Source organism: Rhinoderma darwinii, chromosome 7 (genome assembly GCF_050947455.1).
Source record: "Rhinoderma darwinii isolate aRhiDar2 chromosome 7, aRhiDar2.hap1, whole genome shotgun sequence".
Taxonomy (NCBI): domain Eukaryota; kingdom Metazoa; phylum Chordata; class Amphibia; order Anura; family Rhinodermatidae; genus Rhinoderma; species Rhinoderma darwinii.
Genome location: NC_134693.1, coordinates 37252575 through 37268768, shown reverse-complemented (window position 1 = coordinate 37268768; position 16194 = coordinate 37252575). Strand labels below are relative to the sequence as shown.

At 39.6% G+C, this 16194-nt stretch overlaps 1 protein-coding gene across 3 annotated transcripts in view; it reads right to left on the bottom strand.

Moving 5' to 3' along the window:
• Nucleotides 1-9614: 9614 nt before the first annotated feature.
• The window catches only part of SNX7 (sorting nexin 7), a 69714-nt gene continuing 63134 nt past the window's right edge, over nucleotides 9615-16194 (bottom strand). For all 3 annotated transcript variants that reach the window (XM_075833178.1, XM_075833176.1, XM_075833177.1), the window contains one exon: nucleotides 9615-10010. In XM_075833178.1, coding sequence (XP_075689293.1) covers nucleotides 9930-10010 — 81 coding nt within the window. In that variant the 3' untranslated portion in view covers nucleotides 9615-9929. The remainder of the gene's footprint in view (nucleotides 10011-16194) is intronic.

The window sequence follows — 16194 nt, the reverse complement described above, 5'->3', positions numbered from 1 at the left end:
CACAACAATATCCTACTGGCCTTTGAAGCAGCTGATTGACATTGCATGCTGTTATGTCGTTTATTATTTACAAGTACACCCAGATCCTTCTCAACAAGTGACTCCCCCAGTGTAGCTCCCCCTAGGACATAAGTTTTCCCCACGATGGATGTTAAGCTTACTGGTCTATAATAACCCGGGGAAGACCTAGAGCCCTTTCTGAAAATAGGCACCACATTTGCTCTATGCCAGTCCCTAGGCATTATACCAGTCACTAGAGAATCTCTAAATATCATGAAGAGGGGGATATATCTGGATACACAAAAATATTTGTATGCATATATTTTTTTTATGCAAAAGTACTAAATTTTATTAGGATTTAGAGGTTTCTAAAACATCTATATTAATATAAATAGCAAACCATTATATCGAATGAAAGCAGCGATAAGGAACAGGCAGCTCCGGATCCCTGATCTCGCAATCGGTGGGGGGATTATAAAGGTGGCTCCCCCAGCAAACAGACAATTGTTATATATCTTGTGAATAGGTGATCATTTTGGATTCTTGGAATACCCTTTACCGGAGTTATACTGCTTGCTGATGGTCCCGGCAGCAATTCAATGTTCTCAGCCCCTATGATTGCAGAAAAACAAACAGATATTGTCGGTCTCTTTGTTCTTTTATGCGTCGCATATTGGGCAGTCGTTGCTAAAAAGTGAATGTTTAGGCCAGGATCAGACACACAGTTTTGATACAGATTTTGTCTAAATTTTTGAGACAAAGCCAGAAGTGCATCCAAAAGAAAGGAAAGGTATAAAAGGAAAGACTGATGCATCTCCTTTCTTTTGTGTCCACTATGGTGTTTGGCTAAAAAAAAAACAGACCCAAAAACGGCAACAAAAATTATGTGTGTGATCCTGGCCTTAATGCTAATCATACCGGATGACCATAATGACAGGTCTATGCTTGTATATAAAGTACTGTTGCTTTCATTAGTTTTTAGTTTTACATTGTATTTAACACTGGGTTGTAAATTAAATGTTGCGATTCAGGATTACTTATACTGCATCCAAACATTGTAACATTTTTCTGCCTTTGTAATATGCTTATAAAGCGGAATCACTTGTTATGGTTGTGATTACACGCTCAATGAGCCTGATTCATTATATTCATATTACTGTGTGTTTATGTAACTGTGTGCACTGATGCAGAATTCATCTAGTGGAATGGTCCGCTTGCTTTATCAAGGACCTTACTAGGTCTTTTATAATGTCTTGTTAGGTTTAGGGAGCAAAAATTCTTTAGTCTTGCATAATGTTCTACTCAAAAAACCTGATGTGAGTGCAAACTAATATGTAGTAGACCTCATGTATAAGTACAAAAAGTAAAGCAGCTGTCCACACCAACCAAACAATTGTAAAACAAAAGAATTTATCGGATTGGTTGCTATGAGATCCATATACCAGACCGATCTATAAAAGGAAACAATTACTATAATAACAATTTAGAGCTTAAACAGTTAAATATGACCTGTTAACTCTTCTGACAGGTCTGTTTAAGTAAATACTTGCGTTTCCTATATAAAAGATTTTGGGAGCATGTTTTTATAGAAGTTTGTGTTCTGCTGTTACTAGTTTATTCCTCCTGGAAAGGTATGAATAAATTGACAACAGGACCAATTACAGCAGCCTTACCAGTGGAGAGTCTACAGAGTCTGACACTTTCAGCACGAGTGTCAGAGTACTTAGGGACCCAAAACCTATGAGCCCAGACTACATTTGAGTGCCTTTGATTTCACAAAACTTTTTCTCACATATTCCACGAGGGGGAAATTTTTTTGGGTATGCAGCATTACATGCGATATTATGGAGAGTTACTGTTGCTCATGGAGGGACCATAAGACAGAACAGAATGTATACAGATCTGTATTATAGACCCATAATGTAATCCATGCAGCGTTAGAGCCAAGCTGTAAGGTTAGATGACTATTAATGGTACGTATTAAAATCAATATTTCCTAGGGCAATCAGAAGACATTTTAGTAGCAGATTTAGAGTTAAAAATGTGAGATGCAAGCATATGAGGCAAGTTGAGAAAAAAAAAGTATCTGTCCCTATTTTGCAGGTTTATCTTGTGTAATGCCTCATGAACACGACCGTTGTGCCACTCGGGCCGTTTTTGACAGCATCCAAGTGGCCACCGATAGTCTTCACGGACCCATTCACTTTAGCGGGTGAATCGTGTTCGTGATAAATGGTCCGCGTGTCCTATCTTTCCTCAGATCACTGACGGGAATTGGACAGCACACACAGTCGTGTGCATGAGGCGTAAGACTGTTTTTAATTTGGAATGTGATGGAAAATGTATTAAATGTGTACATTTTCTACACAAAAAAACAACAACATTTTGGCAGACAGTTGTGCAGCTTCTTCCACCATAAAGTAATTTGACAGTCACATGGCTGTCCATTGTACATGCCACTTTTATGAGGCTGTCACTTCCCTTGGAAAAAATACTCCCAACATGGAATAATAAAAAAAAAAAAAAAAGGTTTGAGACAGCGGCTGAGAAAGTCAAAGGTGTTTGATGTAACCGAAGCCTACAACAGACACATACGCTATATAATATTTTATATATATTACATACAGTTTTATAAACAGAGCACTTTTTAGCTTATGATACTATTACTTTCTATTTAGCCATTTAAATCCAGACAACCTTTTCCCGCAAAATGATGTGCCAGGTACATCAAAGTGTGGGAGGTTATATATGGAGCGGGCTCTCGCGATCACACCCAAATTGCTGTTTTTTGGTCACCTTAGCTCCCCGAAAAATAATGGAATAAAAAGTGTTAAAAAAAAACGCATGTACTCCAAAGTAGTACCAAGAAAATCTACAGCTCGCCCAGCAAAAAATAAGCCCTCATACCGCTCAATCGACGGAAAAAGAAAAATAAAAGTTATGGCTCTCAGAATATGGCGACACAAAACAATCTTTATTTTTTAACAAATAGTTTATTTATAAAAGTGGTAGAGATAAAAAAAAAATTGAAATTTGGTATCACCGTGATCGTATCCATATCCACCCATAGACTAAAGTGAATATGTTGTTTTTACCATACAATGAACTTAAATACTAACCACCCCTAAAAACTGCGTAATTGCTGTTTTTTGCCCATTTGACCCCACAAGGTTTTCCAATACATTATATGGTACAGTAAACGGTGACATGAAAAACGACAACTTGTCCCGCAAAAAACAGGCGGTCATATGGCTATATCGATGAGAAAAAAAAACCAAAAAAAAAAACCTATGGCTTTTGAAAGACGGGAAGGAAAAAACGAAAATAAAAAATTGGCTGCGGGGGTTAATCTACTTCCAATATCTCCTCCACTAAATCACATTCAGGGTTTATTTCGAATTTTAACTGTAATTTAAATCAATTCTCTAATTTCAATAGCAGATAAAAAAAAATTCTACTTATACAGTGACAAGTGATGTAGGCTCTTACACGGCAACACCAAGGGGAAATTAGTTGTACCCGCGTATCTTCAGCACAATGCCACAAGTGTCAAGTGACAGCAATTTTTCTTGCTAATTATCGCTGAAGCAATTTTTTGCAATATGTTAGATACTTTTGTATACAAACGGGAATTTATAATAAATTGCATGAACTAATGACCGAACAATTATTAAATGCAAAAAAAGTTGGAGTACACATATGTAATGTCACAGCCCCATCTGCACGCATATAAAAGGGTAGGCAGCTGAATATTTGATCTATAATTAACAGGATTATTTTGGTCCCTGGAAGACATGGCAGCGCTTACTTTATATTATACTAGCAGAGTTACCCGGATTTGCACGGGTCCATTTGTTTGTTGTTTGTGTGGGCGGTTAAAAACTTTGCTTCCTACTGATGCAGCTCGGGCAGCAGCCATGCGCTTTGCTGCAGGAATCTTTTGTCCAAATGCAGAGTTCCTATTTGGATGCATGACTGGTTTGAAAGGGCTCCAATTTATGAGAATGCTGAAATCCAGTATAGGTACAGTGTAGTATAGGTACAGTCCATTCACGGCGAGTAAAGAAAGATGGCTGGATTGTTCTGGAAGCTGGTGTAAAACTAAAATTACTGCGTTATGAAAACCTGGTGTAAAACGGTGTGTAGGTCAGGGAGGCTAAGAATGAAGAACCTGCGAGCTTCTATTGGCGAATACAAGTCACCTGATATGATATGGAGGAGGACCCCTGATGTGGAAGCCAGTGGTGCCATATTTGCTTTTGTATTGGAATTTTTTGTGAATATATAGAGAACAGTAGGCCTTAGAGAGCTGAAACCCAGTCTAAAACCTTTGAGAGTGCCTGATCTACTTGTGTGCCAAATTTGGTGCGGATTGGTCCAGTCGTTTGGCCATGCATAAAGAAGAGACAACACTGTTACTCAGGTGGTCCAAAGTCCTGTTTTCAGATGAAAGTAAATTTTGCATTTCATTTGGAAATCCAGGTCCGAGTCTGGAGGAAGAGTGAAGAGGCTCAATCCAAGTTGCTTGCGGTCCAGTATGAAGAAGTTTCCAGTCAGTGATGGTTTGGGGAGCCGTGTCATCTGCTGGTGTTGGTCCACTGTGTTGTATCAAGTCCAGAGTCAACGCAGCCGAAGTGTGTGTGTGTTCACACACATATATATATATATATATATATATATATACATATACACACACACACACACACACACACACACACACACTGGTTATAAAAAGTCTACACACCCCTGTTAAAATGCCAAGTTTTTGTCATGTTAAAAAAAAAAATCAGTCCAAGATGAATCATTTCAGAACTTTTCCCATCTTTAATGTCGCCTAGAATCTGTACAATTGTATTGAAAAACAAACGGAAATCTTTTAGGATAAAATAGTAAAAATTAACAAAAACAATGTGGTTGCGCACCCTTAAACTAATACTTTGTTGAATGACCCATCAAAAGCGCTCCAAATCTGTCAGATTGCGAGGGCATCTCCTGTGTACAGCCCTCTTCTGGTCACCTGACAGATTTTCAATGGAATTCAGGTCTGGGCCATTTCAAAACGTTGATCTTCTGGTGAAGCCATTCTTTTGTTGATTTGGAGGTATGGTTTGGGTCGTTGTCGTGCTGAAAGGTGAAATGCATCTTTAGCTTTTTAGTAGAGGCTTGCAGGTTTTGTGCCAATATTGACTGATATTTGGAACGGTTCAGAATTCCCTCCACCTTGACTAAAGCACGAATTCCAGCTGCAGAAAACAGCCCCAAAGCATAATGCTGCCTCCACCATGCTTCGCTGTGGGTATGGTGTTCTTTTGGTGATGTGCAGTGTTGGCTTTGCGCCAAACATACTTTTTGGAATTCTGGCCAAAAAGTTCAACCTTGGTCTCAGATCATAATACGTTTTCCCACATTATTTTGGCAGACTTAATGGAGGTCTTTGCAAAGGCTGTTTTTCTTTGTTAGAAAAAGCTTCCATCTTGCCACCCTACCCCACAGCCCAGACATATGAAGAATATGGGTGATTGTTGTCACATGCACTACACAACCAGTACCTGCCAGAAAGTCTTGCAGCTCCTTGAATGTTGCTGTAGGGCTCTTGGTAGCCTCCCAGACCAATTTTTGTCTGGTCTTTTCATCAAGTTTTGTGGGACGTCCAGTTCTTGGTAATGTCACTGTTGTGCCCAATGTAATCCACTTCTTGATGACCGTCTTCACTGTTACATGGTATATCTAATGCCTTGGAAATTCTTTGGTACCCTTCTCCTGACTGATGCCTTTCAACAATCAGATCCCTTTGATGTGTTGAAAGCACTTTACGGACCATGGCTTTTGCGGTCACATGCAACAAAGAAAATGTCAGGAAAATCTTAATCGAACAGCTGAACTTTCGATGGAGTTACTTACTCACTTTAAAAAAACGGCTGCTGTTTCCTGACTACTATTTAACATGTTTAAATGTGATTGGCTAATTCTGAACACAACCACATCCCCAATTAGGGGGTCCACACTTATACAACCACATTATTGTAGTTTTTTTTATTTTATTTCCCCAATAAATGATTTGTTTGTTTTTCAATGGAATTGTACAGATTATGGGTCACATTAGAGGTGGAAAAAGTCCTGAAATGATTCATCTTGTACTGATTTTGTAATATGACAAAAACTTGGCATTTTAACAGGGGTGTGTAGACATTTTATATCCACTGTATATATATATATATATATATATATATATATATATATATACATACATACATACATACATACATACACACACACACACACACATATATATACACATACTAGTCCTTCTCAATGAATTAGATTATCAAAAAGTTAGTTTATTTCAGTAATTCAACTCAAAAAGTCAAACTCATATTATATACATTCATTACACGCAGAGTGATCTATTTACAGAATTTCTCTCTTTTAATGTTGATGATTATGGCTAACAGTTAATGAAAACCCCAAATGTAGTCTCTCAGAAAATTTGATTATTAAATAAGCCCAATTTCAAAAATGTTTTTTAATACCGAAATGTTGGCCTACTGAAAAGTATGTACAGTATATGCACTCAATACTTTGTCGAGGGCTCAGACTCTGCATGAATTACTGCATCAATGCGGCGTGGCATGGAGGCGATCAGTCTGTGGCACTGCTGAGGTGGTATCGAAGCCCAGGTTGCTGTTATAGCGGCCTTCAGCTCGTCTGCATTGTTGGGTCTGGTGTCTCATCTTCCTCTTGACAATACTCCATAGATTCTCTATGGGGTTTAGGTCAGACGAGTTTGCTGGCCAAACAAGCACAGTGATACTGTGGTTATTATACCAGGTATTGGTACTTTTGGCAGTGTGGGCAGGTGTCAAGTCATGCTGGAAAATGAAATCAGCAATCTCTATAAAGCTTGTCAGCAGAGGGCAGAATGAAGTGCTCTAAAATTTCCTGGTAGACGGCAGTGTTGACTCTGGATTTGATATAACACAGTGGACCAACAACAGCAGATGACACGGCTCCCCAAACCATCACGGACTGTGGAAACTTCAAACTGGGCCGCAAGCAACTTGGATTGACGCCTCTCCACTCTTCCTCCAGACTCTGTGACCTTGATTTCCCAATGAAATGCAAAATTTACTTTCACCTGAAAACAGGACTTTGGACCACTGAGCAACAGACCAGTCCATTCTCTCCTTAGCCCAGGTAAGACGCTTCGGATGTGGTCTCAAGGAATGCGACAGTTGTAGCCCATGTCCGGGGGGGGGGGGTGTGTGTGTGTGTGTATTCACTGATTAGAGTGTGACACCAATCTTGAACTTTTACCCAATATTCTAATTTTCTGAGAGACAAAATTTTGGGTTTTCATTAACTATTAGCCATAATCATCGACGTTAAAAGAAAAAAAATGCTGGAAATAGAACACTGTGTGTAATGAATCCATATAGGAGTTTCACTTTTTGAATTGAATTACTGAAATAAATTAACTTTTTGATGATATTCTAATTCATTGAGACGGACTAGTATGCGGCTTGTTCATGGTTTTTAGGACCAATCAAGTAAAAAAAATATACAAGAAAAATTGGTCCGCTCACCACTCATTCGAAGTAAAGATGCCACATTCCATGATTATTGGGTGCACGGGCAAGAGAGCTACGTCGGGGGTAGGTAGAAATCCAAGAAAAAAAGTTAGATCTCCAGCACGCGATATGATGTGAATAAATACAAAACTGTTTAAGTCCAAATTAAAACAAGAAATTAAAATATCCATTTTTTATATAAATCGCCATTTATATGACGAAGATTAAAGGATTGGATATGTAAAAAAGGATAACTTTTTTTAGAAACTTTATCAATGTATTAGTTCAATATATTCTGGCACGTAATGTAGCCTCTCACACCACAACACTAAGGTTAAATTAGTTGGCCCTTTGTATCATCAGCACAATGCCAAGTGACAGCAAAGTTTATTGCTGATTATCACTGTAGAAATTTGTCATAGGTTAGCAAATTTAGTGCATATGTACAAAGGGGAATTTATAATAAAATTCTATGAACACCGTACAATATATTCTGGATGTCGTAGAGTATATGAAACTTACCTGTAAATGGCAGAAAACTTTCAGGAAGAAAGCCAAAAATAAAATGTTAATATACTATAATTTATACTAGGACCTTGACCTATTAAAAGGGTTGTCCGGTTTAGAAAACCTATTTTCACACATTCTATTAGGGCATTCTGAGTTAATAGAAGGGGTCCCTCTGTTCAGGATCCTTATCTCTTGGTCAAAGGGGAAAACTGTTACAAGATCCCTCTCTTTGGAGGACCTATACTGTCCTGCTGTCACGTTGGGTATGTGGACCCACTTGGCCGTACCGCCTTGACGATATGGCAGCTGGCCAACAGGACACAGTCTATAGTTCGTATAGTGTACCTGTGGTAGCTCAGACAGTAGTAAGACTGGCTCAGCAGGGACTAGGCAGCCGCCGGGCGTGGCATAGCAGGACAGGCGTGGTACACAGCACAGCACGTCTTCAGCTCAACACGGCAGTTGATCAGGATAGCACGGGATACAGTTAACAGGTAGCAGGAACGGGGAACTGGAAACCACTTAGGAGGCAATTTGCATAGACATACTAGGATAACGACAACAAGGCTCAGGTAAAGCAGGAAGGGGCAGAGCCCTTCTTATAGTCCAGGGTGCTCTGGGAGCAATCAGCTCAATTTCACACCTGAGTGCGCTCCAAGGCTGGACTGAGCTTGTGAGCGCACCCTGGTGGTTCCTGTGGAACAGGACAGCCGCATGTGCAGACAACTCTGGAGAGAAGGGCGTCGACCAGATGGAAGAAGTTCGTGGTCAGCGACCACAGACGTTACACCTGCATTACCCATTTATATGAATGGGCACTGTGTAATGCTTAATTCCCACTCGTGGTGGCACTGCGGGGACATTAGACACACACTGCCAGGTTTCTCTTCAAATTACAGATGATCACTAGGATTCCGAGCAGGGGGCAAATTTGTGATTTGCTTATGGTCAAGGGACCTTTCTAACAATTAGGTATTTTCCAAAGCAGTCAACTTCTTACGGCTCAATAAAACATCTGCGTTCTATAGAGTCATAATACAACCCTACTGTACCTCTGTATGCTTCATATTTTATACTGAGGCATATGAAGATTTTTTTTCTGTCTGATTTCATATGAAACCAAAATAAATAAATAAATAAATAAATGTTATTTGTTCCATTGGATGCCATATTATGCAGGTATTTCCCCCTAAAAGCAGTGCTACTAGGGTAGAATATCTGTGTAATATGGAGGCACAACACCGTGGAACTATAGGTACTCCGAGTGCTCTGCTAGAAACTTGTCCCAGATTAAAGGACTTAACATAAAAATTGAAAATATTAATATTTTCTCTTTTCAGCGATTTAGTTTTACTGAATTTTTTTCAAACTAAAAAAATAATAAAAATCCTCAGAATCAGCACTTACTTGCTTGTCAGTTGTTGGAATCAACCTTAAGGTCACACTGACATTGCTTCCTTTTTTTTCCCCCAGTACTATAATCAAATACAAATATTCTGTGTACAGAATAATAAATCCACGCATTCACGAGACAGGTTTTATTAAACACTTTAATTAAAAGGTTTTGACTTACATTGTGCTTAAAACAATTACTAAATACAAAAACGTTGAATAGTACACATAACAGGTAATGTACACAGCCCGATCCAATGCCTTTCATGCATATAAAAGTCTTGGCAGACGAATATCCATGATTATTTTGGTGCCTGGAAGACTTGGCAGTGCTAACTTCATATTACATGATACATTGTGTGTGTCTCTCCAATTGGTCCTTATATAAGAAAGGTCACTTCTTTGGTCAGTTGGACACACACAGGATATAACACAACATATGCTGCTTGTTCGTGGTATTCAGGACCCATCCTCTTGCTGTGAGTCAGACTGTTCGTCATATGACTGAGATGATAGGAAGGATTCCCATGTGGCAAGGCACTGCAAGGAAAGAAGACAGATGTACACATGAAAATTGTATTTATTCACAGAGAGGATTGGAAATTATCTGCTAAAATGTAATAAAATAAAATGGAAACTGTGGATTTGAATAAAACACCTAAGAGGACAAGTATAGTACAATCCAAGACAATTCTTAAAAAGCATAAAATGACCAAGATGGCTGCAAAAATAATAAATAAAATCCTTTTTTTATTTTTAGCTTCTTCTTTGCGCAGGCCTGTGGGTTGTTGGGAAGGAGGCAGAATTTGGTTGGGGGCTATAGTGGAAACCATTATTAATGTTTGATGACTTGTATAGATACATTTGTATAGGATTATAAAAGTATAAAAAAAGATCTGAAAGAAAGGACTTGCACACAGCAGAAATGATAAAACTGGCATTTGGTTAGAATAATATTCTGTATATTACAATTTTAATACATGGTCAGTGTAAAGCTGGCCATGCAGTCCAATTATATGTTCCAGAGTATAAGAACACCCACTGCAGCATGATGCTCATACGTTCGTTTCTTTACTTCTACGTTCTGGTATTCCGTGCACTACAGCATATTACAATGAAGTTGGGCAGTAGTGACATCACTGCTCTGGAGTTATTGCCAACAGCTGCAAAGCACCGACTCAGGGGGTGGAGTTCTGACAACCACTGCTGCGGTCTCCAAACAGTGCAGCAGCGGATGTCTTTTATGAGAGTTATGGACTATTATAGATGTAAATCCCCTAAAATACAAGCGCTTGTTGGCACATTAATACAAAAAGTGAGTAAAGGTATGCAGATTTACCCCAGGGGGACCTTTTAGTAATACTGTATATTAAGTTTTGACTGAAGTATAAATTTAAATGGAACCTATCACGTGGTATATGCTGTCAAATCTGTAAGAAGTTTGTTATAGCGTAGTAGGAGCTGAGCATATTGATATATAGCATTGTGGGAAAATATTATAAGATGAACTTTATTGATCTACATCCCTGCTCACTCTGGGCTAAAGAGACCAGAAGACTGTCTCAACCATTGATTGACAGCCGTCCCTGTAGAAGTAGGAATAGAGAAATATCGGGCAATCACTGAAATATAGGGCAATCACTGGCATTCAGTGTCCAGCGGGCAATCCTACTCAGAGTGCGCAGAAAGTTAGATCAATAAAATACAGGTTATCCTGTATCTGTCCCACAAAGCTATATATCAATCTGCTCAGCTCTTCCTGTTCTATAACATGCTGCGTGCAGATCTAAAAAGTATTGGTAAGGAGCAGTTGGCACTACTGAAAGATAAACGTGGCACAAAAAATATAGCAGATTCAATCAGTGGTTCCTTTTTCACTTAGGTTGGTGCTTAGCAAAAAAACGTATAGTATTTTTGTAAATGAAGCAGACAATAGAAATGCGGAACTCACCCATCTAGTAGAAATGTATAAAATTCTCCTTTATTGTAGCATACTTAAATTAATAGAAGGCATCACAGGGGGGACATGGCTGGCAGCTCTCTCTCTCGAGCTTAAAAAATAAAAAAAGTCTACACGGGGAGCTGAATAGTTGCTGCTTAATGGGTGAATAAAGATTCACATTTCACTACAATTTGGAGCGCTGATGCTTTTCTTTTAAAATATGATTTTTTGCTAGGACGGGCACTGTGCATTGTGCATGTGGCCTCTGTGCTTTTCTAGACCTGCATTTTAATGATCTGTGGGGTACCAATAATAGGGTACTTTAAAAATAGCCCAATAGGCGAAAAATAAAATATCATTCGGGGAACCATTTGGCTTCTAAGTCTAATAAACTTGGAGCCAAATTATATTTTGTAGACCATTTTAGTCGCCACCTGGAGCCCTGCACTGTGTGTAATACACATACTCTGGACTACTGCCATCTGTATTTATCTTGAAATAAAACATGTCCAATAAAAAAGTAATTTTGTTTTTAAAAAAGACATCTAACTTTACAGCAAAAAAAATAAATAATAAATAAATTCTATTGGGGCTCATACTGTAAAATGAATAAAAGAACATAAACCAATTTAGATGAAAATGTATAACAACTGCATTACTCGGCTGACTAGGACACAATACTCTGGTAAACATTAGGCCATGCACCGGACAGCCGGTATTCACCGTGTAATTTACTATTTTATCAAATATAACTTATTTTAAAGGAAACAAGATATACCCCTTTCTACCTTATAATTACATGGTGTGGCGGAACCACGGCTGTATATGAAATTGCACCATTTTATGTTCTACTTTTGGAGAGACAATTATGTATGTTGACAAGTTAATATCAATATCTCAGGTAGAGACGCTGGTATCATTTTGACAAAAGTTATTTTTAAAATTGCTCCCTTCGCTCCACTCAGAAGACAGAATTAGGGTGGATTCACACGAACGTGTATTGGGTTCGTGCGGGCCGCGTGGTTTTCACGCGCCACGCACAGACCAATACAAGTCTATGGGGCAGTACAGACAGTCCATGCTTTTTGCGCAGCGTTTGTCCGCTGCGCAAAAAGCACGACATGGTCAATATCTCCGCGTATTTCACGCATCACGCACCCATTGAAGTCAATGGGTGCGTGAAAACCACGCAGGTCGCATGGAAGCACTTCCGTGCGAACTGCCTGTTTCGCGCACCAGCTGTCAAAAGGATGAATGTAAACAGTTTACGGTTTACAAACATCCAAACGGAGTGTCTTTGAGATGAGCGAACCCAGACAACCGAACTGAACTTCACCGGGTTCGGCCGAACCCGGCAAAAAAAAAATTTCCGGTACGCGACGTCAGGAGATGGTCACTGTCCAGGGTGCTGAAAGAGTTAAACTGTTTCAGCACCCTGGACAGTGACTTCCGATCCCAATATACATGAACGTGTAAAAAAAAAAAAAGAAGTTCTGACTTACCGATAACTCCCGGCTTCTTCCTCCAGTCCAACCTCCCGGGATGACAATTCAGTCCAAGTGACAGCTCCAGCCAATCACAGGCTGCAGCGGTCACATGGACTGCGGCGTCATCCAGGGAGGTGGGGCCCGATGTCGAGAGGCGCGTCACCAAGGCAACGGCCGGGAGGGAAGTTCTCGGTAAGTACGAACTTTTTTTTTTTTAACAGGTTTCTCGATATTGTGATCAGCATTCACTGTCGAGGGTGCTGAAAGAGTTAACTGCCGATCAGTTAACTCTTTCAGCACCCTGGACAGTGACTGACGTCGACTAGACTCATCTCTATGATGGCGGCTGCGTGAAAATCACGCAGCCGCGCATCATACACGGATGACACACGGAGCTGTCAAGTGGTTTTTGCGCACGCAAAACGCCGCCCTTTTTGCGCGCGCAAAAACGCAACGTTCGTTTGAATAAGCCCTTATACAAAACAGCGCTTACTGAAACCTTCCACCGACGGACGACCTGTAGACTTGAGACATGGAGAACTAAAAATGATGAAAATTCTTTAAGATTTTAAATAAAACAGGTTTGAGATCAGCAGATCAGAAGTGAATTATTCAGTAGGTGCATAAATCGGTACATTTCAAGTACCGTTATCTAAAATTAGAAACCCAATTCACTTATTTATTTTTCTCGCCTTGCACTGCAATGAAGGTCAATAGAAATGTTGCATGGTGGTCCCTGTTATGGAAAATAAGACTTTTATAAGAAGTTTTAAAGTTTTATGAATATAATGTTTAATCATTGTATGATGAAAAGCTCTGAAACTTTCTAATATACCGGTACTTGGTTTTTCAGTGTAGGTAATACGCTTGTTTACGGTCTCCATCCAGAAACCCGCAAGCGAGCACTTGTTCCTTCCATCTTGCGGCAGAAAAGTCAAGAGTGTGTAAGGATAAGTACTGTGCTGTCTGGTTGGGGGGGGGGGGTGCGGAGAAAATTGGCTGTTGCTGGGGGTCTGTGGCTAGTACTGGGGGTACTGTGGCCAACTCTGGAGTACCATGGTTGTCAGTTATAGGGCACTGTTATAAATGACCCTCAGCGCATTATCCACACATCTACATGCCCCTCTTTTGGCATGGTCTGGCAAGGTGAGAACCTGGAAAAAAAAAGTTTGAGAGGCCCCGTTCTATACTGGATACAACCATGACAAACCGTCAGCATTGAGAAATATTCGGCCAGTACAAGTTTTTTTTTTTGTTCAGCCTCTGGATATAAACAAGCACATGCTCACCGACAGAAAGTAGAGATCTTGGAAATGGTGAGGAATTGAAGAAAATATATTTCAAAGTTGCAGGACTTTTCACTACACAATAATAATGCTTTATATATGTAAGGCTGAAAAATCCCTTTAATGAAGTCTACTGCATTGTGTAACACACATAATGTATTCCTATGGATGTGTTTGCTGCGTGTTTTTAGAAGTCACAACACACATCACTGTCAGAAGTGCCTTCTAGCTCATCCTTGGCAAGTTTTGTAAAACTACTGTACACACACGCATTCGCTTATTATTTAGCTCAAAAATAAAAAAATTTCTAAAAAGTAAAGTGATAACGTTGTAAATCGCATGTATTAAAATTAACCACCAAACACAAAAAGCATTAAAAAAGGTAATTGATGGCACGCAGCCCCCATTTATCATCATTAGAATGTGAATAGCTCTTTATGAGGCATCAAAATCAACCAAGATCTTCACTGATTGTAATAGCAGTACCTTTTAGACTGAAAGCTATTTTCAGTATCTCTCCTACCCCAAAAAAATAAAAAAGTGCCGTAAAATGACACTCTTGTAAATTGTAATTATCTTGACACTCCATGGATTTTGCCACCTTCAAGGCTACTAAATATCACAATCCTACACAAAAGAAAAAGGGGCCGATGCCTGTAAAGATGTCTCACAAACCTGGCCGGACATATTGGATTTCTTTTAGACCGTTTAGGGTTAGTGCTGGCAGCATCAAGGTGCGGAGTCTAACAAGCTCCCCGATTGTCACCAGGGACCACTGCACAGCAAAAAGTATTTAGGTAGTGCGGGTCACGGCACTCTAACTGCCCCCTTAACATGACTAGTTGGAGACAGACAGCTGACGTTATGAGGATGCGATGCCAAAACAGGATATAAGAATAGGCAGAATGATGAGGAAGGTCTTCTAATTTTAAGTCAGTTCCTCACGCTAACAGCTAGGGGGAGCCCCGGCGTGTAGTCGCGGACTTCATAATATAAAGCATTGCCAACCAGATTTCCAACTGAATCTAATCAGACACTGAAAAGAAAAAATCTACATTGATCTATTTGAACTCGGGAGACTAAGGCAACTGGTAAAACTTAAGATACATTTATTGCATCTGAAATTATAGAATGGCTGCCTGCCCAGGAAAAAAATGTAACATTAGCAAAAATCAAATATGAAATTGTGCACCTTTCAGACAGCCATATTACTAAGACAAATGGCATCAGGCACATCTAGAAGATTAAATGTGAATTTAATACCAGGTGCAAAGTGCAGACTCATTTTTCAATTGCCTACCCCCAGGATAAGGTAGGAATTGGACTGAAAAGGCCTAGTGACTGTGGTATTTAATTATCCATAAGTCACAATATGGAATTTATCAACGAAAATGCAAGCAATATAGATTACTGATGTGGTGACTGCATGTTATATTCTTCATATACATTAGGGCCGGGCAACTGGTTGTTCATGAGATAGACTAAAAAAACGGTTAGGGAGGGGTAAAGTGCCATGCAGTACTGGGGTTGTGGGGCCAATTTGAACTCCAGTCCTGTCTACACGGAGCTTGCTTGTGTCCATTGTATATGGAGGGGCTTTGCACAAACAGGTGTATTTGATCTATTTTCTGATACACTGCTTAAAATCCTCTGCATAGACATAGTTGCATAATACAATTCTGTCTGCCTGCTGCCACCAATATGAGGCGCTTATTACACACATATTTATACATTGAGCGCAATAATTAAACAGTATGGAGTAAGCAAACTCTAGTTGTGGTTGCAGACAGCCAGTATTTTATTACTTAACTCTATGGTGGTGTGAAGGAAAGCGGTAGAATTGAAGCTCTGTTTCAGAAAATGTGAGCGTTGTCTATTGGAGATTCAATAGACAACGCGTTTCAGCTCCTAACCAGAGCCTTCATCAGGTGAGACTATGACCTGAAAAAGGCTCCAGTTCGACCACCTCCATAATACAGCATGCAAAATTTTTCCCGGAAAAAGCTCCA